The sequence below is a fragment of the Verticillium dahliae genome, genomic scaffold, assembly GCF_000150675.1.
Source record: "Verticillium dahliae VdLs.17 supercont1.13 genomic scaffold, whole genome shotgun sequence".
Taxonomy (NCBI): Eukaryota; Fungi; Ascomycota; class Sordariomycetes; order Glomerellales; family Plectosphaerellaceae; genus Verticillium; species Verticillium dahliae.
The window spans coordinates 65,938-90,726 of NW_009276944.1; the positions used below are offsets into that span (position 1 = coordinate 65,938).

At 55.8% G+C, this 24,789-nt stretch overlaps 11 protein-coding genes and 1 non-coding gene across 12 annotated transcripts; 6 read left to right on the top strand and 6 right to left on the bottom strand.

Annotated features, from left to right (window-relative positions):
- Positions 1–102: 102 nt before the first annotated feature.
- Positions 103–1,595, bottom strand: VDAG_05976 (alpha-amylase A type-1/2; the record flags this gene model as incomplete). The annotated part of the gene is made up of 3 exons (XM_009658990.1): positions 103–1,122; positions 1,172–1,281; positions 1,337–1,595. The coding sequence occupies 3 exons, from the start codon at positions 1,593–1,595 to the stop codon at positions 103–105; spliced, it is 1,389 nt and encodes a 462-aa protein (XP_009657285.1).
- A 995-nt stretch (positions 1,596–2,590) lies between these two features.
- VDAG_05977 (uncharacterized protein) lies at positions 2,591–3,374 on the top strand (the record flags this gene model as incomplete). Its single annotated transcript, XM_009658991.1, has 2 exons — positions 2,591–3,103; positions 3,253–3,374. The coding sequence occupies exons 1-2, from the start codon at positions 2,860–2,862 to the stop codon at positions 3,372–3,374; spliced, it is 366 nt and encodes a 121-aa protein (XP_009657286.1). The 5' UTR covers positions 2,591–2,859.
- A 1,392-nt stretch (positions 3,375–4,766) lies between these two features.
- On the bottom strand, positions 4,767–5,430 carry VDAG_05978 (DUF967 domain-containing protein; the record flags this gene model as incomplete). The annotated part of the gene is made up of 2 exons (XM_009658992.1): positions 4,767–5,249; positions 5,311–5,430. 2 exons carry the CDS (start codon positions 5,428–5,430, stop codon positions 4,767–4,769), a joined length of 603 nt encoding a protein of 200 aa, XP_009657287.1.
- A 1,441-nt stretch (positions 5,431–6,871) lies between these two features.
- VDAG_05979 (alcohol dehydrogenase) lies at positions 6,872–9,321 on the top strand (the record flags this gene model as incomplete). Its single annotated transcript, XM_009658993.1, has 7 exons — positions 6,872–7,165; positions 7,223–7,357; positions 7,406–7,477; positions 7,530–7,666; positions 7,722–8,195; positions 8,530–8,841; positions 8,923–9,321. Exons 1-7 carry the CDS (start codon positions 7,042–7,044, stop codon positions 9,319–9,321), a joined length of 1,653 nt encoding a protein of 550 aa, XP_009657288.1. The 5' UTR covers positions 6,872–7,041.
- Positions 9,322–9,715: 394 nt separating this feature from the next.
- On the top strand, positions 9,716–11,081 carry VDAG_05980 (NAD dependent epimerase/dehydratase family protein; the record flags this gene model as incomplete). Its single annotated transcript, XM_009658994.1, has 3 exons — positions 9,716–9,746; positions 9,824–10,943; positions 11,003–11,081. The coding sequence occupies 3 exons, from the start codon at positions 9,716–9,718 to the stop codon at positions 11,079–11,081; spliced, it is 1,230 nt and encodes a 409-aa protein (XP_009657289.1).
- A 269-nt stretch (positions 11,082–11,350) lies between these two features.
- VDAG_05981 (uncharacterized protein) lies at positions 11,351–12,668 on the bottom strand (the record flags this gene model as incomplete). The annotated part of the gene is made up of 2 exons (XM_009658995.1): positions 11,351–12,212; positions 12,277–12,668. 2 exons carry the CDS (start codon positions 12,666–12,668, stop codon positions 11,351–11,353), a joined length of 1,254 nt encoding a protein of 417 aa, XP_009657290.1.
- Positions 12,669–13,560: 892 nt separating this feature from the next.
- VDAG_05982 (uncharacterized protein) lies at positions 13,561–15,268 on the top strand (the record flags this gene model as incomplete). The annotated part of the gene is made up of 4 exons (XM_009658996.1): positions 13,561–13,710; positions 13,794–13,818; positions 13,868–14,323; positions 14,400–15,268. 4 exons carry the CDS (start codon positions 13,561–13,563, stop codon positions 15,266–15,268), a joined length of 1,500 nt encoding a protein of 499 aa, XP_009657291.1.
- Positions 15,269–16,251: 983 nt separating this feature from the next.
- VDAG_05983 (uncharacterized protein) lies at positions 16,252–16,997 on the top strand (the record flags this gene model as incomplete). Its single annotated transcript, XM_009658997.1, has 2 exons — positions 16,252–16,761; positions 16,860–16,997. The coding sequence occupies 2 exons, from the start codon at positions 16,252–16,254 to the stop codon at positions 16,995–16,997; spliced, it is 648 nt and encodes a 215-aa protein (XP_009657292.1).
- A 357-nt stretch (positions 16,998–17,354) lies between these two features.
- Positions 17,355–19,072, bottom strand: VDAG_05984 (allantoate permease; the record flags this gene model as incomplete). The annotated part of the gene is made up of 4 exons (XM_009658998.1): positions 17,355–17,611; positions 17,672–18,406; positions 18,498–18,855; positions 18,905–19,072. The coding sequence occupies 4 exons, from the start codon at positions 19,070–19,072 to the stop codon at positions 17,355–17,357; spliced, it is 1,518 nt and encodes a 505-aa protein (XP_009657293.1).
- A 519-nt stretch (positions 19,073–19,591) lies between these two features.
- Positions 19,592–20,845, bottom strand: VDAG_05985 (D-alanine aminotransferase; the record flags this gene model as incomplete). The annotated part of the gene is made up of 3 exons (XM_009658999.1): positions 19,592–20,407; positions 20,589–20,693; positions 20,747–20,845. The coding sequence occupies 3 exons, from the start codon at positions 20,843–20,845 to the stop codon at positions 19,694–19,696; spliced, it is 918 nt and encodes a 305-aa protein (XP_009657294.1). The 3' UTR covers positions 19,592–19,693.
- Positions 20,846–21,435: 590 nt separating this feature from the next.
- On the top strand, positions 21,436–23,768 carry VDAG_05986 (uncharacterized protein; the record flags this gene model as incomplete). Its single annotated transcript, XM_009659000.1, has 5 exons — positions 21,436–21,513; positions 21,589–21,916; positions 21,988–22,618; positions 22,669–23,238; positions 23,315–23,768. 5 exons carry the CDS (start codon positions 21,436–21,438, stop codon positions 23,766–23,768), a joined length of 2,061 nt encoding a protein of 686 aa, XP_009657295.1.
- A 132-nt stretch (positions 23,769–23,900) lies between these two features.
- Positions 23,901–23,972, bottom strand: VDAG_20170. The gene has a single exon. It is a non-coding gene; the product is annotated as a tRNA-Arg (tRNA).
- Between the last annotated feature and the right edge of the window lie 817 nt (positions 23,973–24,789).

Below are 24,789 nucleotides of genomic sequence, written 5' to 3' on the forward strand. Positions count from 1 at the left end.
CACGTATTCTCATTCATATGTTCTTCCGATCGGGCACAACCGTGGCATCTTTGCCCTATTTACCGCCCACTATTTACAACAAGGCAAGCACAATCCTGCTCATCAGCGCCTGATAGCCAACACTACGGGCAGACCGTTCCTGATCTGGACGCAGACTTGGCCCGATCCATTCGAGGTGTAGGTACCGGATCCAAAAACATCATTCCACGTCGTGTTCGGCCTCTGCGTGTTGAAGCAGTATTCGCTGTTGCGGCTCGATCCATAGTTCGTCGTCAGCACAACGAGATCGCCTCCGGCACGGCTCCACGCGTATGCGTTGGTCCAGACCTGCAGGTTGACCTGGTCGTTACCGCCCAGACCACCAGCGTTCTTCTTCGCACGGTTGAGCTTGGCAATGGCCTGGTAGAGATTAGAGTTGGTGTTGAAGCCACTCCTCCAAAGATCCTCCCGGTTCGCAGGGTCATTGCCGCCGCCGTAGCCTTGCTCAGTACCATAGTACACGATGGGCACGCCACGCGCCAAGATGACATAGGCGAGGGCATTCTGCAGTAGTGTCTGGTCATTCTTCTGGTTGAGCCAGCGCGGGTTGTCGTGGTTGTCGAGGAAGGTAGCCCAGGCTGTGGGGTCGCTGACAATGTTGCTGAGTCGGTTCTGCATATCGACGAGCTCCTGAGGCGATGCACTCTGCTGCTGGTAGAATCGGTTCATCGGGTAGTAGACGCCATAGTTCAGAAGGCCGCTCATGAAATTGTTGTAGCCGGCGAGGTAGTCTGGGTTGCCGTCAAAGACTTCGCCGAGCGAGTAGACGCCTGAAGCCCAGGTGAAGGGCGCCCAAAAGTCCTTCTCAACATGCTTGACCGTATCGATGCGAATACCGTCAAAGCCAAACTCCTCAACGAGCCAGGCGATCCAGTTCTGGAGCAGGGTGCGGAGAGCGGGGTTGCTGGTGTTGATATCCGGGAGACCAGCGATGCGGCAGTTCTCGACGCTGTTTTGGTTGTTATAGTTGATCTGGCAGTCTGAATGGTATGAGCTGGCCTGGTTCAGCGGCTCCGGGCGCAAGTTGCTGATGGATCCCTGGCCCATGTGGTTGGCGACCACGTCGACCATAACAAACATGTTCTGCAGGACCGTAAGCAAAGGAAGCGCTACGGGGAGAAGACCTTCAAACCTTTGCGTGTGCAGCATTGACGAGGCTCTTCAGATCATCAGCAGTGCCGAGGTTGGAGTTGATCGAGTACAGGTCCTGGGCCCAGTAGCCATGATAGCCTCCAGGGGTGTCTGAGGTCCTTGTCAGCATTGGCTCTGGGTGCCCCGATGAATGGGGATTACTCACTGGCAACGACGGGAGTGATCCAGATGGCATCGAAACCCATGCCCTGGATGTAGTCGAGTTTCGACTGCAACCCACGAAACGTGCCGCCACAGTAGTTTCCGAGGTTCCCACATGCATTGCCGCCCGTGTCAGTGCTGCTGCGAGCGATACGGTCCGTCAGGACGAAGTAGATACTGCGCGTCTTCCACTCTGCCGTGCTGGCAGCCTGGACGCTCGCCACGAGCTGCAGTGCCGAGACGAACAAGGCCGCAATCCGCATGATGATGGTGATGCCTCGTCGCTGATGGAATCCGAGTGTTGCCTGATGCGCGAGTCGAAGCCTGGCCGTCCTACAACTTCAATCCTGAACGATGATGTACAGTTCTTTTTGTAGTCGTGACGCGCATGATCCACGAAGATGATCACGACCCTCACTGATCGGTACCAAGTGATGGCCTGTCTCAGTCTCCCGCTCCCGCTCGCCGCCTTGGTTCCTCGTCTTGGGGACCCTGCACTACGACCGAAGTACGTCCATGGAACCTTTCTTCATACGCTTAGTTTCCGACAACGGGCCGAACCCCAGGTCGAAAAGATGCATGGCGAAGGGGGTAGCCGTTTGGAAGAGCGCGCCATCTTGGGGAAGGTAATGCGGGGTTTTTCTGGGGAGGGGCGCAGATGGCTCGGGACCTGGCGATGCTGAGTGCCGAGGCGGCGCTTCCTCGCCGATCGACAACGCATGGGGGGCAGGCCTCGCTCACTAGCCTGGAGGATGGCGCCCACATGGTGTTCACCCTGGGGGACTCCGAAGGGGGCCTTTTGGCCTCTGCTGAACCCGCGAGACCATCTCATGTCGCAGTCGCATGTGCCGTGGTGGTGTGTCGGTACGCATTCTATTGACTTGGGGGCGGGATTTCGTGACCACACCAGGGGGGGCCCATGACGCTTTCAACAGCCGCATCCGACGCCGTGCGCAGCTGTCATATGTCAGCTTTCAGGAAAAAATCAAAGCACCCCAGAGTGTCAGGAAATGCAGACATACGTCAGAACTCCGCTAGGCTCCGGCGCCTCTGTTCTGCTTCAGCCATGTGACCTGCAAGGTTGTCGTGTCCCATTTGCGATTTCTCCCTCACGGACAGATGTCCCGAATCGACGGCTTCGATCCGGCCTGGCCCCCCTTAAGCTGCAGTCGTGCGATCATGAGCCGAAATAGGGCTTTCGCACAGAGAAAAGAGAGAAGTTGAAAATCAAGTCCCTGGGAACACATCGGAATGATTCAAGTTCAACAAGGCAAGCAGTCGTGTGATTAGAAGAGTTCTTTTCCAGGACAACGACGAGGGCTTGATATTCGGGTCGAATCCTCTGGCCCCTGATACGCAGAGAGCTTATTCTAGGATCGGCAACCTCGTTGAAGCTAACTGGCCTGCCTTGGCGCTGAGCTCTACGGGGCCAAGCCATCGCCCAGAGAGTCCAGGCTCTCTCTCGCGTTGATTTCCGACCTACTCCTGCAGATCCCTCGCCGAGACTCAATATGCTGCCGAACGACGATGGAACCTGAATTCTCGAGTCGTCAAGGGAGTCTTGATGCTGCGGTGAACGATGAACGCGTCATACTTGCCAGCACCGACATGGAAGAAGGTCCAGTTCCAGAACACTGCTGCAGACTGTTGCGCAGCATTTGCGCTCAAGAATCAAGGCGGATCGATACCTTCCGCGAGGGCCATGAGGTCGGCCGACATGACGCCGAGATCTCCACGCTTGAATGCGGCCTTGCGGATGGCGGCTCTAGATGTCAGCTAGTTCAACGATGAGGCAAGCGGCGTGAAAGACTGCGCTCTTGGCCATGAGTAAGGGTGATGGCCTCGGACCGAAGCCAGCTGTCTCTTGAGAATTAAGTCGTGATTCAGTGAACGCACGATGCATGCATTTGTGACATCCAGTGACATGTTCGTGGAAGGGAGCGGAACTTGTCTACAAGCGTCAAGCACCTCGATCTACGAGAACAAAACGATCCGGCGAGATATGTTCAATGCCTTTCATACCTCGATCGGCCCGCCTCTGAAGAATTCAATGAGGGTTCCCGGGCTGTCACTTGTGGGCCGGCGTACTAATCGGCATTTGTGATGGTGCCTCACATAGCAGCAAGACAAATCTAGATCATTAGTATCGAGATTCTGGATATTATTCGTCTGAACCCCGTTTGTTGACATGAGCAGGGTGTTGGTCAGATGATTATCCTACTGCTTTGTATGCAAGCTTGTACAGCAATTATTATTGTCCGCAGTCCTTTCGTGCACGATTGGGCCTCTAAAACTGGTATGTTCAGGCATGGAGGATGCATCCGAGAAAAAGGATATTGGGAGCAGGAGACCCGAGACGAATTCATACAGTTTGGTCTGGGAAATCTGCCCTCAAAAAGGTTTCCCGGCTACTGCTTTGCAGTTTGCCGACGATAGAAGGTGCTGATGCGTGCGTGTCAGGAGACCCCTGCGGAGCCACGGATCAGGGTCTATTCGGGGGCTAGGAACTACGAGAACGCGTATATAAGAGCTTCGGAAGGCCCCCTAGCTGCGTAGGGCCAGAATTTAGCTGGATTCCGACCCCATGTCTATATATCATTGCCTGCGGACCACGAGTGGAAGACCTTTTCACTCTGCTCTACCCATGCACTGACAGTGCTGCAGCAAGTAACCGCGAAATTCTGCTTCATGGTGCTCCCGTTGAAGATTCCATGTTATGATGTATCCTGAGTCTGTGATCATACTTTGGAGCTCAGAGTCCACGGACCTGCACAGTATGACGTGTCTTCTCGAAGGACTGCATCAACGGCCATTTGCTAAGAGAGACACTCGAGTATTGATCCCGAGCGAAGTCACATGCCCAACTGACATGGGTAGTATCGCTTGCCAACAGGATTTAGCTTTAATCGTTCCTCTTTGAAATTCATCACGGCGGTAGAAGTACGCCACTGGTATGTTTACTTGCTCGCGATTGGCGAATTTACGGCCTTTTGCCGGATCTGAGTAACAGTACATGTGGTCGTCGTGAGTTCGCTCCAGTCAACCCTGGCAGTGAACTAGGGAAGTCTTCCAAGTTTGGGGAGTTGAAGACTTCCAATATTTCCAATGTATCATTGATTTTACTAAACCAACCGGGACGCGCAATTTGATGCTAAGTCAAGTGGTTTGAGTAACTACAAAAGCATGATGTGCGGATGAGATGCGGCACCTGCGAATTAGCTTTGATTGAGATGGCATCCCTCATTTCGGACTTGCTCCAGTGGCTTAAATTTCTCGAGAAAGGAGGCGGCCATGGCTTGAAATTGTCGGCAACCTTGCTCTACGTTCAGGTGGCCGAGGATAGTGCCACGTTTCTTCGGTGCAAGGCCATTATTTCGACGAACGGTTACACAAAAGTAACTCGGGAACTTCGTTCTTTTAGTCGATATGGCTAGCTAGTTGACAACCTCCCAGTTCTCAGCAATGACGTCCATGATAACGCCGTGGTCCTCGGTCTGCTTGAGGCCGCTTACGACCACAACGGCAACGACGCCCTCGACGCCGGCGACGCGGATGGGAACTCCACCGCCGTGGATGGCGTAGGTGGATGCCTGCTCGGGGCTCATGGCGAACTTGGCGGCAAACGCGGCCTCGTCGCCGGAGTACTTGAGGGAAAGGAAGTAGGAGCTGACGCCCCAGCGCAGAACACTGTTCCGCTTGCGCGCGACCCATCGCTCGTTATCGGGCATCACGCCGCGACCGGTGACGGTCTGGAAGATGACCTGCTGGGTATTCGCCAGCGCAATGGAGATGAGAGTGGGCTGCGTATCGGCGATGGGATGCAGGCGAGCGTGGAGGAGGTGGCCAAGCTCAAGGGCATCCACAACTGAGAAGGAGTCAAAGTGATAGGTGTTGCCATGCTCCTTCAAAGCGTCGACCTGGGTATCTGCGTAAGCATGGATTATAATTTGAGCTGCGCGGCACGGGTGAAAAGCCTACCGTTGAGGGCGGTGCTGTGATGGGAGCGGGGGTGCCGGGGTTGCGGAGGACTTCGGACAGCACGGCAGCTCCGTGCCCGGCAGCATTCCGACGGCGAAGGACTTGCTGAGAAGACGACATGATGGCGCTGAGAGGGATGTGCGTGGTTTGTTGTTATACGATGGCTATGCTGAACCGTCCGAGAGAGAGAAGGGGTATTCACAGATGAGCGAGTTAATGAAAAGCTTCTTCTAAAAGCCACACTGTATTTGGCTGTTTTGCAATGTCATGTCAGCATCTCCACCTTTTGAATGGATTGCCCTCCCCCCCCCACAAGGCGACGGGAGGCGTTGATCTGCTGCGCGGCGGTCGAGGTGGCCGGATTCCGGATCCAACTTTTTGCTTGACGAATGGATCTGGATCTGTGACATGGGTCTCGGGCATGGAGATGGGGATAATGCCTTGCCCTGCCAACATGCTGGGTTATCCACTCAGCCTTCCACCGGCACATCGTGCATCGTACATCATTTGACACGCAAGCCTTGCCCGAGGCTGCGAGATCGACAGCGAAGATCAAGGTGTGGGTATGCGTGGCAGCGCCCAACGTGAACAGGATCATGAGGGGGACAGTGGAAAGGGAACGCCTAGCCTTCTGATGTAAGGCCCCCTCAAAGTCCCGAGATTCCATCCCTTAGTGCCTAGGCTTGTACTACGCTTCCGAGTAACATCATCGCTCAATGCCAAGTCTCTGTCCCCTCACCGAACCGTTTCCAGCCACCATCCGCAGTCGAACCTTGATCTTCTCCAGCAGCCAAGATCAACAGGAGCTTACCCATGGCGTCAAGCTTCCCCTCATTTCTCCCAGCCTCGACTTCTAGCTTACTCTTAACTCTAAGTTCAAGCTCAAGGCAACCGGGCCCCTTGGCCGCACCACACTCTCATCCGTCCTCCAACGTCCGCCCTGTCGAGCTTTGGCGTTCGGCGTGACCGCCTACGCCCAATGAGGCCAGCGAATCTGTACGAGTATGTCGCGAAGGATTCCACCCGTTACAGCCATAACAGCGTCATCGTCGCACGACGCTAGCCCCAATCACCGTCCTATCGGCCACTTCGGGCGTCATCTTTCGACCATTGACGGGCCTTGCCGCCCACACCGTGATCCCCACCATGCCTCAACACGCGGGGAGAGGTAGATTGTTCGGACGTGAAAGCACGTGAAAGAGAGACAAGAGCTTTCCGCAAGGCGTTTCTCTCCAATTGCTGCATCGGAATTCGGGGCGAATCCCAGCCCATCCCGCGTGTCCTGCTGCTGGCGTTTGCCCAGCATGTGCCGTCGCTGAGCCTAGACGGGACGCGAGGCGCACTTGGTCTCCCGTTGCTTGTCTTCTGTTTGGCCGGACCTTTCGATCCAACGCGCATCACCAATCTGGGATGACGTGCAAGGCGTCTTGGCCGTCAGCGCGGGGAAAGCGTAAGCTTGGTCGGCTGCCCCGGGGGTTGGTGATGAAGGGCAAGCTTATAAGTTTTGGAGATCCTCGTGCTCTTGCTCAGTAGCATGTGGTAGGCCTCTGCGACTCCTCGGTCTGTTCGGATCTCTTGTTCTCGCCATTCGAGGCATTGAAGACGCCTTGTAGCTCTTTGCGACTTCCTGAAGATTGGGTGACCTGTCTGATCTCTCCTCTCGCTTACTCCGTAGCACAGACCTGCCCTTCCCCCGAACTTCGAGGAAGCTGCTCGTCCCAACTGTTCAGTATGCTTTCATGCACATTGCCTGTGGCTGTTGCCCTCCTGGGCATTCAAGCAGCTCTTGGCCGCCCCATCCAAGGACTTGAACGGGCTGAGATCGAGGAGGCGTACGACTTCATCATTGCTGGAGGTAAAAATCCCTGCGCACTACCAAGTAGTCTCGAGGATCGCTGCTGACGCTTTTCAGGTGGCACTGCTGGCCTCGTGGTCGCGAACCGCCTCACCGAGTCCGGCAAGCATCGCGTCCTCGTCCTCGAGGCTGGACCCGACCCTAGCATTGTCGCCGCCTACAAGCCTCTCGGAGGCAATCAGCTGCTCGCCGGTATGCTTCCATGGGACAATAGACCGATCGGCATTGACGAAGAATAAGGCTCTGCCATTGACTGGCGATTTGACACTGTGCCCCAAGAGGGCCTCGATGGCAAGATTCTCACCTACTACCGTATGTCCAACCCACCCTCTCCATCAATGCATGTCGAGGCTGACCCATCTAGGTGGCCGAGGCCTTGGCGGCAGCAGCGCCATCAATGGCTTCTACTACGGTCGTGGTACATCGACCGTCTACGACAGATGGCAAGATCTGGGCAACCCCGGCTGGAGCTGGGCTGATGTATACCCTCTCTTCATCAAGGTATGCCAAGACGGCCTCATTTGCTAGGAGAGCGAACGAAGGCTCACGGGTATAGGGCACTCACTTCAACCCTCAAGACGAGACCAAAGGCTTCGACAACACATACAAGACGTGGGACCCATCGGCCTACAGCGACGGCCCTCTCGAGATCGCTTACCAGGGCTACGTCCCGCCGACGGGCATTGCCTTCATGCACGCCTGTGAGGCGGCCAACATTCCGATCGTGCACGACTACAACACGGGCAACAGCACCGGAGTCAAGCAGGGGACAGCCACGCTCGACGCCAACCTGCTGCGCAGCTCCAGCTACGACGGATACCTGAAGAAGGTCATCAATCGGACCAACCTCGACGTGCTGTACTATGCGCCGGTACAGAGGCTGCTGTGGGACACGGAGGGAGAGAAGCCCCGCGCGACGGGTGTGCAGTTCCTTGATCATCCCTCCGGACGCATGTACCAGGTGCATGCGGCCAAGGAGGTCGTTGTGTCCATGGGCGCTTTCCAGACGCCGCAGCTGCTTATGGTTTCGGTATGTCGCCAGTCTGCGATCGATGTCCTTCAGAACTGACATGTGACGTTAGGGCGTTGGACCAGCCGCAGAACTGGAGAAGTTTGGAATCGAACCTGTCTACATCAACGAGAACGTCGGTCAGCAGTGAGTGACAGTGACCATGCTCGACATGGCAGCATTGACTGATGATGTCGCAGCCTCGACGATCACAGCGTCTTCAGCATTATGGCAACGGTTGCCGACGAGTTCTCGACAAGCCAGTACGCCGACTTTGACCTGTTGCAAGCCATTCAAGAGGTCAGTGCCAATGTCTGCTTCGCCTCGTGGTTGACCGGGTACTGACGCCTAGCAGGAATTCTACACCAACGGCACCGGAGTGTACACGGCCCCATCGGGCATTACCAACGGGTTCCAGAGACTCCCTGAAGAGGAGCTTCGGGACATTGGCGCCGGCGCCGTCGTAGATGCCGGTCTCAGCGACCAGTCTCACATCGAGTACCTGTTCGAATCCATCTTCTACCCCGGCGGGCCGACCCCATTCTACACGCCGCTCGCCAATGAGTCGTACATTTCCTTGACAGCGAGCAGCATGGTGGCTCTGTCGCGCGGCAACATCACTCTCCGGGGGACCTCCATGTCTGCCGCACCCAACATCAACCCCAACGTAAGTACCCCCCAACATCTCACCTTGAGACGCTTGCCTTCGGTCGGCCTGGAGAAAAGGGAAAGCAGCTGACCAAAACAGTACTACACGCACGATGCCGACCGCGCCATCGCAATCCAGGCTTTCAAGTACCTTCGCAAGATCCTCGCGCACCCAGAGCTCGCCAAGTTCACCTACGGCCCCGACAACGGCGAGGTCAGCCCCGGCGCCGCTGTCAGCTCGGACGACGACGACGCCATCTTCGAGTATGTCAAGGCCAACACGATCCCCAACTGGCACGCCTCAGGCACGGCGCGCATGCGGCGCGAGGACGACGGCGGCGTCGTTGACGCGCGCCTGAAGCCGTACGGGATCGATGGGCTGCGCATCGTCGACTGCAGCATCATCCCCGTGCTTCCAGATGTCAATATCGTTGGGCCTGTGTTCATGATTGGCGAGAAGGGTGCGCAGCTCATTCGCGAGGATTACGATGACTGTTGAGATGAAGACGTTGACAAGGTGATGGTGCAGCATGTTTGAAGCAGGTGGTCAGGTTGGTGATCGGATTTGGATAGTTTTGCGTAGCCTGTGCTGGATGCTCCCGTGGATGAATCTTTATCCCCCCCTGGAGCGAACTCCAGCTGTTGGGCGCAGGAAATAATGGATAGTCTTCTCTGCAGTTGTCGTGACTGGCTTTGTACCATGAATTGACGTCATGGACTCTGAACACCCTCCATAGTCGAGGTCATGTCATGGCGTGTCATCGTGCCATCACAATGAAGCCTGTCGATTCCATTGTGTACCTTATATTGGGTTTCATGACATTCTTAAATGCCCTCCAATGCCTGAGACATCACCATCCTCAACCACACAGCACATCCACACACACAGCACCATGCCTTCAGCAATCGTGACCGGCGCGACTGGTAAACCACCCTAAAGCCCCAGTCTCCCGAGTAAAGGCTCAAAAGGTCCCTCTGTACCGAAACTGACAACTTACTAGGCATCCTCGGCCGCGAGATCGTCAACCGCCTCGGCGCCAACCCAGACCAATGGCAAACAGTCTACGCCCTCTCGCGCTCTAAAAAGGGCGCCTTCCCCGCCAATGCGCAGCACAAGTCGATCGACCTGACGGGCTCAGCCGACGACATGGCCGCGAGCCTCGAGGGCGTCCAGGCCGAGTACGTCTTCTTCGCCGCCTACCTGGAGCAGGACACGGAGCAGAAGGCCTGGGACGTCAACGGCGCCATGCTCGAGTCCTTCCTCGCGGCCCTCGAGCGCACCGGCGCCGCCCGGTCCGTCCAGCGCGTCGTCCTCGTCACGGGCGCCAAGCAGTACGGCGTGCACCTCGGTCCGCCCAAGAACCCGATGCTCGAGTCGGACCCCTGGCTGCGCGACGAGGGCCGGTTCCCGCCCAACTTTTACTACCGCCAGCAGGACGTTCTGCGGGCCTTTTGCGCGCGGACGGCCTCCTCGTCCGCCGGCGGTGAGGGCGCGTCCTGGACCGTCACGTACCCGAACGACGTCATTGGCGTGGCCAAGGGCAACTTTATGAACCTCGCCACGGCGCTGGGTCTGTATGCTGCCGTCAACAGGGAGATGGGGCGCGACCTCGCGTTTCCCGGGTCCGAGACGTTCTACACGCGCTTCGACTCGTTCACGGATGCGAAATTGCACGCCGAGTTTTGCGAATGGGCGGCCCTCGAGCCCAAGGCCGCCAACGAGGCGTTCAATGTCGTTAACGGCGATATCGAAAGCTGGCAGAACATGTGGCCCAAGCTGGCGAGGCGGTTCGGCAGCAAGGTCAAGGAGGACCAATTCGTCGGCGAGGGCGAGGACGCCGGCTCGAAGAAGCTCAACGACCCATCGCCCCTCAGCATCTTTGAGGCTGAGTCGGGTCTCAAGGGCAACGTCGAACCGGGCAACCTCGAGTACAGGGTTGATCTCGTCAAGTGGAGCCAGCGTGACAGTGTCAAGGAGGCGTGGGAGAGGCTGGCTGAGCGCGAGGGCCTCGACAAAGAGGCTTTCGAGAAGGCGACGTGGGGTTTCTTGGTTTTCATTCTGGGCCGGGCCTATGATCTCGTCATCAGCATGAGCAAGGCGAGGGAGATTGGATGGACTGGGTGAGTTCTCAACTCAGACTTCCGGGATGAATGATTGCTCGTACTGACATCTTTTCCAGGTACAAGGACACATGGAAGGCTTTCTCCGACGTATTTGGGCAGCTGGAGGCTGAGAAGGTTCTGCCCAAGACTCACTGAGGGTAACACGACGCGCAGCAGAACGTCTTCGATTCGAGGCTGGTACCATGATCATCTGAGACAATTTCAGGAAGTCAAACGGCTTTCTGTGATCAAATGGGTATCACCAACCACGTAGTTCGCAATGAAATCAAACCCAAAACTCCGTATCCTTCGAACCCCCATATCCACACCCATGCCCATTATTTTGTTGCTTCAAAATGAGTTGCGCCAGCTCAAAGAACCTCAAAGATTTCATCCACCACAATGCTTTTTGTTCCCCCAAACATTCAAGAGAGGGTCTTGAGCTGCATTTGTGCCCTCTCTTCGTCAAACAGCACAACTACATCAGTATGGCCTCTGTTGGCGGCAAGGTCGATCGGCGTATCGCCATCAACGTCCACGTTGTCGAGGTTGGCACCGTTATCGAGCAGAAGTCTCGCGATGGCTGGGAATCCTCCATATGCCGCCATACTGAGGGCCGTCCAGCCCCACCGATCTTTGGCGTTGACATCCATGCCCACATGGATCAAGTCGGCCACCTTTTGCAGGTTGCCATCGCTGGCAGCCTCAATGATGGCAGTGTCTTTGACCACGATTCTCTGCAGCAGCCGACTCACGGCCATACGTCGCTTCGGTTTGACGAGCGGCCAGTTGGGTGCCTCGCCATCCTCTGGCGTCGGCAGCAGGCTGTTCGTACGCTTTAGCTGAACCTTTTGTTCAAAGTCCTCGTTGGCGGCGCACAGAGTGATCGTGCTCGGCCTGCGACTGCCGCCGTTACTTCCGTACCCTGAATCCGTAGCCGAGCTGAACGGTCCAAACAGCGTCTGGCTGCTGCTGCTATTGCTCGTCATGGACCGGCTCGAGACGGACGGTTTTCGGTTTGGTGATTCAGTGTCAGGTACGGACTCGTCGAGTAAGCCGTCGGCAAGGGCTTCCTTCATCCATTTCACGATGTAGTCGCGGTTCTCCTCGACCACCGCCGCGCTGATCCCTACGTCTTCGAGTTCTCTGCGGAGCTCATTCCAGGTCTGCGGCGAGTCGAGCGTCTCGACCACATCTTCGACGGTGACGACGGATCCCTCACGAAGTCCGGCTTGGACTTCCATCATAAACTTGTTCAGGCGCTTCTCGATCCTCATGGTTGATGAGCTAGCGGGCGTCGAAGTCAGCAAAGAAACGACGACAGGGCACGGAAGGAACGGCGGGCTCTCACTTGATCAGCGCAATGTTGAATGCGCTCAGCATGGTTGTTGATGAGATGAGGCGCGAGCGAAGGTCGGCCAGCTCCTGGAGTCCGAAGCGCATGCGGTCCCATGTGCGCTGTGCCTGGGTGCCGAGGCTGTCATACCTCGTGATGAGTGATTCCAATTCGTCCAGAATGGGTTTACACGCATCACACAGCATGTGCAGGCGGTTGATACGCGACGTGTCGAGGTCGGTGTGCTCCTGGAGGTAGTCCTCTGTCTCTCTCAACACGGCGTGCAACGACATGAGGTCGGTCGACACCTGCTTGAAATCTTCGCTTGCATCCTTGTAGGCTTTGAACAACTTCCAGGCTAGACCCGAGACGAGGACAACGTCCCCGATTCCCACACCGAAGCTCATGCTGATGGATGAATTACTGGATAAAGAAGGTCGATGTCGAGTTGGACACCAAGACGCAGGCTGGTGGATGCGATGTGGTAAGTTGTCGCCACTTTGCACCAACGACAACGGAGGATCGGCCAGTCAAAAAGGCTAGAGGAGCACGCAACGAAACTATGTTTGTCGACAGGTGCGCCCGATGAACATGGTCGCGGTGAGAGCCTCAGCGATAGTGATGCGAATGGGGCGTTTCGTCTGGCGTGTCTGCGGCGAGGCAGATTCGTAGCCTTTATGGCGGGCGTTTTCCCCTTCCAACCCCCTTCCCCTCCCCGCCCATGGCCCAGCATGGGTACCACGAGCCTCCGTTGTCCTGGGTCTTCGGGGTGGTGCTCGTTGAGGAACTCGGGCTGAAGATCACTGGGGACGGGTCGGCTCGTTCACTGGTCGGAAGGATCATAAGGCCCATTATGTTGTCTAGACAAGACGAAGGGGTTGCATGCCCTGGTGCGTTGTGGCGTTGAAGCGTATTCACAATTGGACTCGTCTCGCGACACTGACAGGCTCCGCCTCGGGCAACCTGTCAGGCGCACCCGCTCCAGCGCAGCTTCCTGCAGCCAGCGACAGGGAAACGGCCAGCCACCAGCGCTTGCCGTTCAGCCTTTCATGCCTTCCCTAACCATCCCCTCGTCGCTCGTTCCTCCCCCCTCAAACCGGCCCCGGGTTGCTCTTCCCATAAGGTAGATAGAGCTGAAGAAATCCTTCCACCCTTCGCCTCCTCGACACACAAGCCCACCCTTCCACCCCCCCCCCCCCCGGGACCGTTGATCGTCTGCCGCCAATATCTTATCTTACTCGCTGACAAGCCTCCGGACCTGACTCCCCTCCCTTCCCCCCCAGAGCACACTCGGCAACCATGTCCCCGCCAACAGACACCCCCCCTGCTGTGCAACCTCACATTGGAATCATCGGAGCGGGTGTTTCAGGCCTCCGCTGCGCTGATGTGCTGCTTTCCGAAGGCTATCAGGTTACCATTCTCGAGGCTCGAGGCCGCATAGGAGGCAGGGTAAGCTACCCGTCTCGGCTGACCGCGAGCCTTATGAGTTGCCAGCGCCGTGGCTGAGACTATTGGATAGATTTGTCAATCAGATGAACTCGGATACACAGTCGATATGTGAGCTCTAATAGCCCAGAAAGCCTTATTTGCCTCTCAATTTTGACAGCCTGTGTCGAGAGCCTTTCCGTGCTGACCCTGTCTCCTTTTCGTAGTGGGCCGAACTGGATACACGCGCAGACCGAGAATTCCGAGCCACACGCCATATCCCGCCTGGCCGAGGACACCGGAACGCCTATGCACAGCTGGAACGACAAGCAGCTCATATTCGATTCCAATGGCAGCGCAGTACCTGCCGACACGACGGAGCGACTGTCGACCCTGTTGTGGGAGATAATCGAAGAAGCGTTCAACTTCAGCGCCGATGCGCAAAAGGGTACCTCAACCATTGACAACGACGCTTCTCTCTATGACTTTATTCGGGACCAGGCCAAGGAGAAGCTTTCCGACGAAAATGAGCGGGCGCTTCTGCTCAAGATGAGTGAAATGTTTGGAGCTTACATTGGCGAGCCGGTGTGGCGTCAGAGTCTCAAATTTGCTTGGATGGAGGAGTGCTGCGGAGGAGGTGCGTGACTGCCGTCGCTCTTATTTGCCCTCATCTCTCCCCACCCATGCATGCCTTTCTCACTAACAAACACCAGAGGAGCTGTTTGTCGAGTCCAACTACTCAAAGATATTGGAAAAGATTGCTCAACCCGTCGAGAGCCGCGCCCGTATACTCTTGAACACCTACGCCGACTCGATTTCCTCGTCCGAGGCAAGGGAGCGTGGCGGCAAAGTCCATGTCGGTACCAAAAACGGAGACTCTCTGGCTTTTGACGAGGTTGTCGTCACCACGCCGCTGGGATGGCTCAAGCGGAACCAAGACGCTTTCACGCCCCGACTACCGTCCCGCATCTCATCCGCCATTGAGAACATATCGCTTTCCCAGCTTGAAAAAGTCTTCATCACTTTTCCGTCTGTTTTCTGGAATGCAAAGCCCGAGTTGGACGATTTTCCCTGCTACACCAACTGGCTGACACCAGAATACGCCGAAGGCTCGAACCCCCAACACTGGCCTCAGGAGATCTGGGACCTTTCCACCTTCAGATCGCCAAACAACCACCCGACGATTCTCTTCTACACTTACGGCGACTGTGCCAGGCACATCGTCAACGCCATTTCTGACATGTCGCGAGAGGATGAGCACGCCTTCCTAGATGAATTTTTCCGTCCATACTATTCTCGTCTTCCCAACTACAGTCCCGATAATGACAACTGCAGGCCCAAGGCAATACTCGCCACGAAATGGCTAAAGGATGACCTCAACGGCAATGCGAGCTACTGCAACTTTCAGGTCGGAGTGCAAGAAGCCGATGAAGACGTGCTGACCTTCAGGAGAGGTTGCCCGGATCGCCGGCTCTGGTTCTGCGGAGAGCACGCCGCGCCCTTTGACGAGTGTGGCACTGTTGCTGGTGCTTACTTGAGCGGCGAGGCTGCTGGCCAGAGAATTATCGCAACATATGCCTGAATCTTTTCGTCAGCATGCGAGTTCGTTTCGAGAATTCCTATCATACACGACTTTAGACGGCTTTGACGGCAAGAAGCAGGGGATACTTTTCGCTAGATTTCTGGACACGATGAGTACTCGAGAAGACTCGGGCCACGTCGTGGTGGTGGCCTTCCATGACAGGTGCCGAAGTGCCGGCAACTACAAGTACACGGCACGGATGGCTCGCGTCGCGAAACTCAATTGAGCAGGAGGTCTGATGCGGGAACTGTGATGGGGACTGGATCGGGTCATCCAAACTTATGCCTGACGTTTTTCAACGCGTGCCCGGCACGAGCGGCAGAGCTAACTCTAATTCACGAATCGCATCAGTTTGAGATGAAGCTCCTGGGCGCTCGGGTCACAGACAGAACGACTTTCCAACGCTTGACAATGCACATCCGCTAGGTTTGAGCTGCCGGTGCAAGAAAGTCTCGGTGCCTTGCATATCGCTCCTAGGATATGGGGATGAAGTGCCCTGATGCTCCTGCCCAGCCTCAGATCCCCCACACCCTCCAGAAAGGTACTCGGCGAGCATTGATCAGTCGCTCGTTTCATCAGATGTCCCCTGCGTTCCGTCCGGCAAGCGGACGATCTGGTTGTGAAGATTTAGCGTTCAAAACAGGCGTCTGGTAGGGTAACATGTGACTCCTGGCCGGCACAGTCGAGAACAAATACCTGGTGAAATTTAGGCTCTAAGATGCCGAAGCTATTTGTTTTCTGTAGATTTGCATTGTAGCCAGACGCTCCGTCTAAACTCCTGGAATTGTTTAAAAAGGCTCGCCGGTCCTTCATGGTCCACTCACCTCTGCTTTGGCCCATCTCTCATTCTAAACAAACCTGTTCACACCTTTAGTCTGTCGCCGGTCGACGCTTCTTTTCTCGACCATTCACGCACGAATCAGTCTTTTCCACTTCGGCTTTTCCCTGGCGATTATCACACACGTGCTTCTTTGCTTTCCGATATGGCTCGCCTTTCCACCCCGGTTCTCCTCGCCCTCTTCTCGGCCACGGCTTCTCTCGCCTCGAAGCAAGCCTCCGGCTCCACAGGCCCCGGTTTCGGAGCCCCCGGCTTCGGAGCTGCAGGCTCCGCTGCGTGCCAGCGCGCCGTCCTCTTGGCCGAGGGCATCAAACTCAACATTGACGACCAGAACAATGAGGTTTTGTCCCTGACCGCCGTCAGCAACGCCCTCAACGCCAATGACGCAGCCGCTTTCCAGGCCGCCAAGACGGACCTCCTCGGTTTCGTCAACAGCGGCATCGAGATGCGCAAAATGAACCAGGCCATCGCACCCGCCGGCAACAAGGCCATCGCGGGCCTCGCCATCGTCGCCAACGCCCAGACCGAGGAGCTCAACCTGTCCAACAGCCTGAGTGGAGACCCCGCTAACAAGGCGGCGGATCTCAAGACGGTTGACAAGCTGAAGGCTGACTTTGCGGGCGGGATCAAACAAAATATGCAGAACATGGCCGACGTGAGTATTTCTTTTGCCCCTTCTGAATAATTGGAACCAGAACGATGTGATGCTGCCGGGCTTTCGTAACATTCATGTGCTGACGTGCCTTGCTTCAGGCCCTTTCCGGCTGTGGAGGAGGTATGCCGCCTCCTGACGTTTTCAACTTGACGGCCTTCGCACCTCCACCTGCACCCACCGGTGCTGGTGCCAATCCGTTCCAGGGCAAGGGCTTTTGGAAGCTCTTCCGGGCGTGATCTGCGCCAACTACGATTTGAGTTAATGTGTACAGTGCAAGAGGAAAGGGGGGACAGGGGGGGGTCTAGCAGAGCCGCTTGTCATTTGCAAGCTGTATCATGCGTGTCGCTGTGCGATACGGAGCTGGTACGTACAAGTAACGGACGAGTCATCAGTTGGGGAACACTGTGTTCTCTTTTGTGGTTGGTTTTGTTTCACCATGAGCCTCTTGCAATGGAGACTGAGGCGTACACAATGCCTAGAATGTCAGATATGCTTGAAGAAACATAGAGGAAAGCTTGCATTGAAAGAAACGTTTTGATTAAATTTCAGATTCGGGATATGCCTTGATCACATGCCATCATTTCACACACTGCTCAGTAGGTGTACCTAAAGTTGTGGTTCTCGAGATCGGTGCTGTCCGTCCTGTCCGCCTCCAGTCCAATCTGGAGATCATCCTGCGGCTTGCCGTACTTCGAGTCACGCCTCTTGTTCTCTGCGATGCACAAAAAGTAGTACGAGATTCCCGCAAAGGCCATCAGTGCAAAAGCGCACAGCATGCTTCCGATGCCGAGAGGGTAGTGGGGAGCCTGCCGCTGCAGGTAGAACTGGGGGCCAACAATGTTGCCAACCGCTGGTGAGGCGCCCCTTGTTAGTGATGTGTCTCAACTCCATGTGATTGAGGGTGACATACCATAGACAACGGCAATCGAGATGCCCATGAAACTTTTCTTCGTGGCTCCGGCCGTGTTTGAGGACGACAGGCTCAGCATGAACACCCAGGGCACATTGTAGAAGCCCATGAGGTAGACGCCGGCCAGGGACGCGTTCCGCTGGGTCGCGGCGTCGAGCGAGTGCACCATGACGGCACCGGCCATGCCGACCAGGGACGAGAAGATCCAGAAGATGCAACGCACGTTGGGCACCCAGAAGGTGATGGCCGTCAGTATGGCGCCGCTGACCATGGCGACGGCCGCCTGGGGCGTGGCCATGAGGACCGTCTTCGTCCTGCTGAAGCCGTAGCCGGCGATGATCAGGGGGTTGAAGTTTGTGACGCCTGCGTTGGCGATGGCGTAGCCGAATGCGCAGGCCCAGATGCAGTAGCACTTTGGATCGCGCAGCGTCTCCAGAATCTGCTTTGCGCTAAAGGTCTGTGGCGGAGCGTTAGTCAGGGGCTCCTCGACGGCATGTAAAGCCTTTTTCCAAAAGAGGGAAGAAGCGACAGCCCTGGGGGAAAGACTTACCTTGTGAGAGTCGATGCCTGTCTGGTTCTCGGCAAGACGGACGAGAGCGAGCTTCTTCTCAGTTTCGTTAAAGAACCAAGCCTTGGAGGGCGAATCGGGCAAGGCAAAGAATACAAGACCTCCAGCGAGCACCGTAACTGCGCCATAGATGATGAAGATGTACTGAATACCAGTCAACAAACGTTCTGAGAGTTTGACTAAGTGTAATCACCTTCCAGGTAGCTAGAGACCCGTCGATCTGGCCGATAGCGTAGGACAGAATGCCGCCAAACACACCAGCAAAGGTGTTGTACCAGAATGCGGTTCTCAGAGGCTGCTCCTCCTTTCGATACCACATGGAGTTGACGATCATCATGCAGGGCAGCAGGGCAGCCTCAAATACGCCGAGTAAGAACCGGATCGTCGCCAGGCCGGCAAAGTTGTGGCACGAGGCCATGAAGCAAAGCGACGCTCCCCAAAGAACCAGGCAAACTCCGACATATTTCCCAATGGGAAGCTTGGTCATCAGCCACAGGTTGGGAAACTCCATGGCCAGGTAGCCGAAGTAGAAGATGCTGCTGAGCCAACTGTACTGCTGGCCCACCAAGTTGTTGTCTTCTCTCAGGCCGAACACGGCAGCGTATCCAAGCGCGTTCTGTACTCTCGTCAGTTTGACTGGTTAGAGTTTTAGGAAAATCACATACCTTATCGAGGAAAGCTAGAGTCATGCTAAGGATTGCCAGAGGCATCACAACCAGGTCGGTCTTGAGCAGAAGCCGACTGGCTTGGGCTTTGCTCAAGCTCTCGGTCGAATCCTGGTCATCCACCACCAGAACGGTTTCGTTGTTCCTCGGCTCCTTCTCCGACGACATGATGTCACTAATGTTGGAGGACACGGCGTTGGCTCGGAGGCAAGGTTGACAGTGGCAGAGCCGGCTCAAATTCAATTGCGGGGATCAGATGTGGTCGATTGGCGTTGAAGCCCGCACTTGTGCACAGAGTGAATCTCACAATCTGCAGGGTCCCATGGCAGCCTTTGATCCCAGGAGCTCTTCACATTTTGTATATCGCGTTTCTCGTCAAGGGCCGAATTGCGTGATGGTGTTGAAGCTCAAAAAGTGAAGATAGCTGATGACGTGACGGTTGGTTGGGACAAATCGGCCCCCTTTTCTCGGCAGTCACCGAGGATCATCTCGGACAGTACCGAGATAGCTACCAGCCCAGCAGCACTATGCTTCGTGTTCCCTTACATGGGATGAGCTAACGTTTGGACAGCAATCGCCTGTCGCAACAGGGCTCAACCAAAGAGTGCAAGGGGCAAGAAGGGTCAGTCGCGTTCTCATCCTTGGTGGTCGATCGCATTGGTAACTCACGCCACCTACCTCTGTGATCTTCATGGCGCATTATTTAACAATTGAAACATAACAGCTAAGTAGATGCAGATAATTAATTGTTTGCGATGTAAGCCTTTCCGCAGCCCTTCAGCAAGTGAACTACAGTTTGGATTTGAAGTTCCTGAGATCCCGTGTTGCTTCAACTTCCGCCGTGATCTCCTCCCGACTTCTACTCACATCTTGAAACACGAGCTCCGCATAAAGCTGCTGGATCCTCTCGGTGATCACACCCCTCTTGCCGTCTCCAATCTGTCTCCCATCCACTTCCACGACATGCAACTGGGATGGGAAAGTCCCCGTGCAAAACGCCTCGTCAGCTCCGTACACCTCCGTCAGGCTGAAGTCCAGCTCTCGCACCGTGATCCCATTGGCACGGCATACGTCGATCGTCTTTTGACGCGTGATACCCTGCATCTGATTGTCCTTTGTCGGGGCCCAGACCTCGTTTCCTCGGATGATGAAGAAGTTGACCGAGTTGCATGTTTTCACGAATCCCCGAAGGTCGAGCATCAGTGCCTCGTCTACGTTCATGACGTTCGCGCTGATGCAGGCCTGAACATCTGTGGCCTTGGAAATGTGGTTCCACTGTTCATCCTTGACATCAGGCGGGCCTCGGCGCACCCAGGTCGTTGCGAGGCGCAGACCGCGAGCCTTTGACGTCGGATCGATCGCCTTGACCTCGGGGATGATGACGATAAGAGGCAGACCAATGTTGACATGTGGGTTTTGGTATGGCGTCGACTTGAGGCCACGGCTGACGACCAGACGAATATGAACATGGGGTTCGTCACCCATTTCGTTGGCGTCAAGCGTCTGGTGCAACAAGTCTAGCAATTCGCCTTTGGTCAGGCCGAGATCCATGAACATGGCTCTGGCTGATTGGAACAAGCGGTTGATATGCTCGCGCGCGAACTGGATCCGCCCTCTGTTTGCACGTATCCCCTCCTTTCAAGACTCATTAGGCAAGTTCCGTCGGAAGAAGATGACAACTTACCCAGATGCCATCGCCAACGAGAAAATTAGAGTCAAAGACCGACACTACAGCCTCTTTTCTCGGAGTCAAGTAGAATTTCCCTGTGACGCCATCACGCATGCCGACCTGTATCACTGTCAGCTTTGGGGCTGCCTACGTTCGAATGTTTTCTATTTTACCAAGATGGAGTCGTTCTTCGAGTTGGGTACCACCGCATGCGTCGACGCAGCGTTGCTGCTGTGAGATGCCGTTTCATGATTTTCATCTGATGAAGTCATCGTGTCTGTCAACTCAGACGGAGGAACGCTTGTTCAGCTGTGAAAATTGCGTGCTTCCTGGAAAAGCACTCTGCGGCCTCGAGAGATATAACGAAAGCAAAAGAGCTGTATGGTGAGAACGGGCGACGCCGAAGTCGTTCGATACTCCCACCTGCGTCATACTCGGTTGAGACCGACGCTGTGGAGCTTGACCAAGAAAAGACAGGGCACCATGTTTGCAGAAATGAGCCACCTTTGACACTAGGTCTAGACGGAGCATCCTCACTTCAACCACGAACTTGTTGCAAACACCATTGAAGCTGCTCGGAAATGCTCAGTTCGTTATCTTACGATCTTCAAACTATCGCTCCTCCGAGGTGTTCCGACGCCACCCATGAACACAATGGTTTCCTTGACGCTACCCTGGCCTGACTCGCGCACAGTTGAGAATGAGGGGTCACAACGAGCATCAGCACGCAATCCCACGGGTCTCGTCGTTCTCTGACGGCCCCTCGGTCTCGTCCGAGCCCCCAGTCGTTTTATGTCGCCCAGACATTCGCCCTCTCACGGCAGATACCGCCCAGCTGGCCAGTCGCCACATTCCATCGACCATGGATATCGACTGGAGCCTAGGTTTCCAGCCTTCGTTTTCGAAAGCATGCAGCCGATGCCATTCACGGAAGGTCAAAGTAGGCGGCCCAGCACCTCGCAACCACGTGGGACTTTTCCCTCCCTGGTGACCACGAGCTGACCCTCACCAATAGTGTGATCAGCGAGTGCCCCGTTGCACACGATGCGAGAAACAGGGCGAGGAGTGCAACATCACCGAGTTTGTTGCATACTCTTACGCAACCGTAGGAAGCTTGCAGGCACAGATTCGTGATCTACAAGCCAAGCTGGCCATCGCGAGTCAGAATGCAGCCCCGAACCACGCGACCATCACGGTCAGCGAGGCCCAGATCGCGATGCCGGCGGCCCCGCCCCCGCCTATGCGGGCCGGCCAAGCACCTTGGGTGGGTGTCGGGAAAGAAGCTGAGGAGGTCGGGTTCCTAGCCATTGGCGGTCGAAACAGGCACTCGGATGACAAGTACGGTATGTGAACCAGGACGTGGCCCCTGTCCGGCATTGCACGTGGCTGCCGCTGATGCCATGTCTCATCGCAGTCGGCAGTGCAACGGGGTCAACTTTTGCTCGCATCTTCTTCAAGCAGCTTAATCTCGTTGCCCCCGCCATGACAGGTCGATATGGAGACAGCCTGGAGCAACCCCCATCCGAACGAATGGCCTCCCTACCTGCGCAGGCCATCGCAAGTTTCCTGCTCAGGCAGTATATCGCCCGTGTCCACACGTGGTGGCCTGTACTTCAGCTTCCCATTCTGCGGCGGACGTTCCGTGCTATCTACGAGGACCATCGAAAGTGCGGCGATGCGGATAAGTTCATCGTCTTCATCGTCCTCGGTCTTGCGAGCAGCGAGTCTCAGGACCATAAGGAGTACCAGAGCCTGATGGATATGAACGAGCCACTGGCATACTTCCAAACGAGTCTTCGGTTCTTTAAAGACTTCCATGACCACCCGCGCGATCTGTTTGGCATTCAGGCGGTGATACTGCTCACGATCTGGATGCTCAACTCGGCATCAGGGAGTGATTGCAACGACCTATGGCACTTATCGAGATATGTCATGTCAGCAGCGATCGAAGCCGGCCTTCATCGCCACAACACAGACTGGGGATTCGGCGCCGAGGAGCTCGAGATCCGCAATAGGACCTGGTGGTGTGCCTACAATTTGGAAAGGTAAAGCACGAAACCACACGTGTCATGCGCAAGACTAACCGCCAATGCAGACAAGCAGCCGTCGTCACAGGCCGTGTCCTCTCAATACGAGATCACGCCATACACGCGCTGATGCCAGTGCCCCTGAGCTTCGATGCCTTGAGCGGCCCCGAGGCTCTGGTTGCGCCAGTCTACCACAAACACACAGTCAGGCCATTCAGCCTCATGATACGCCTCCGCCAGATATCGGGTCGTATCCTGGAGTCGATCTACATCGGCAGGGGGCCCGATGGCAAGGCGCTCGCGACGTCATTCCAGCAGATTTGTACCATGTCGGACGAGTCGCGGCGGGACTTGACGCAGTGGAAGCAGCACCTTGATGAGGCAGATCTCAAGCCCTCCCGCGAGTACTCGGAGATGAAGATTGAGTACTGTATCCTCCAGCTCCTGCTCAATCGACCAAGTCCCACGTTCATGGTACCCTCGAGCCCCATGATCGCCACCTGCTCAAAGGCCGCAGCGAGCGCCATTCACCAGTGGTCCAAGATTGAGGCTCGGTATGGCATCTCGGCTGTCTGCCGCTGCTTCAGACAGCTCCATGCCATTCTCCTGGCGGGCTTGGCCGCACTCTACTGTGATTGGTAGGTCCTCATGGCACTTCGATTCGATCCTCACGGCACAAAGACAAAGAGCTGACAACAGTCCTCTTACTCCCAGGCAAGCCATGGCTATGGCAAGAGAAGCCGGACCAACGACTTCCACGCGCAGACATCGCCACTGGAATGACACAGCGACATGCCTTGACCTGCTAGAGCGCGGCATTCCGCAACTCAAACTCACAGGCCTCAACAAGTACAAAGACCTGCTCCAAGCCGTGAGGAACAAGGTCTATGCCGAATCGATGGCCCCGCCACGCACAGCAATCACACCCCATGAGTCATTCATGGGACCCGAGTCCCTCGACTCCATGTCTGTAGGCAGCATGGGCTACGACGCTGGCTCGAGCCTGCTGTTCGCTGAGGACAAGGGAATGGAGACCTACCTGAACCAGGTTACGGGGTTCTTCGACGGGGGCATCATGGACATGGACGAGGCACTGAATGCTTGGTATGGCGCCGTCATGGAGGAGATGCAACCGATGCAAACGGGGTCGTATGAGCAACGAGAGTAGACTCACGACTAGTGACTCACGACTAGTGTCGTCCTGGCCAGGTCATCAACACATGCCGGCCAGCTAACCCTAACCCCCACCAAACAACTGAGAAGTTAAAAAGAGGCAAAAGAATGTCTTTCACATCGAAAGACCTCCCGGTGGGACTCGAACCCACAGCCTTCGGATCAGAAATCCACTGCGCTACCATTGCGCCACGGGAGGATGATTGTCCTGGCCGGTAACCCGCATGCCTGATGTTGCAAGCTCGTCGGTGGACCTGATGGAATGGCTTCTCGCGACCCTCAAATCACGACGGCCCGCCAAAGAGCGGCACGAAACACGAATTTTTATCGTTTACAAAGCGCATTTTAGTTTCGTGCTGGTATCAGCTACTTCCTCGTGTAACTGCTGTAGCGAAGGCATCGTCATGGACGAAGACGTCTCACCAACCCAGGCACTTCCGACGGAACCAGTGCCCACAAGGCTGAAATCCCACCCAGTAAAATGCAGTGAACTACAGCGGGGTCATTTATCCCAAGGCCATGTGGCAGTCATTTAGGAGGTATTTCCTGCATGATATTTGAGTTTCGAAATGACTCGTACCCGTTGCCAGCGGGCCCGCAGCACAGCAGTCCAATATCAAAAAGAAAAGGGGGTCAAGATCACTCAACATGGGCGATCTTCGATCTCAGCTCCACAACACCACGAGCCCTGTCGTCACTCGTCCGTACACGCAAGACGTCCAACGACTTACAAGCCCATGTCACATCCACCCATCACAATGCAAAGGCACGCCGCAGAAGGATCATGAACGGGGCCAAGCCCCACATATATTGTACCAAGGCTCATCCAGTGCCTCTCCAAAAAATATAGCTATATACACCAACGTGAAACACGTGAAAGTTGAAAGTCTCTAATTCATACAAAGAAGTTGTGCGCTTTCTTCGCCTGTGCCTATCGTTTGTCGCCTTGGCGCGACAGCACAGACGGGCAGCACCGTCTCTACGCACTTAGACAGTGTACGCAAAGCGAGCCTGGC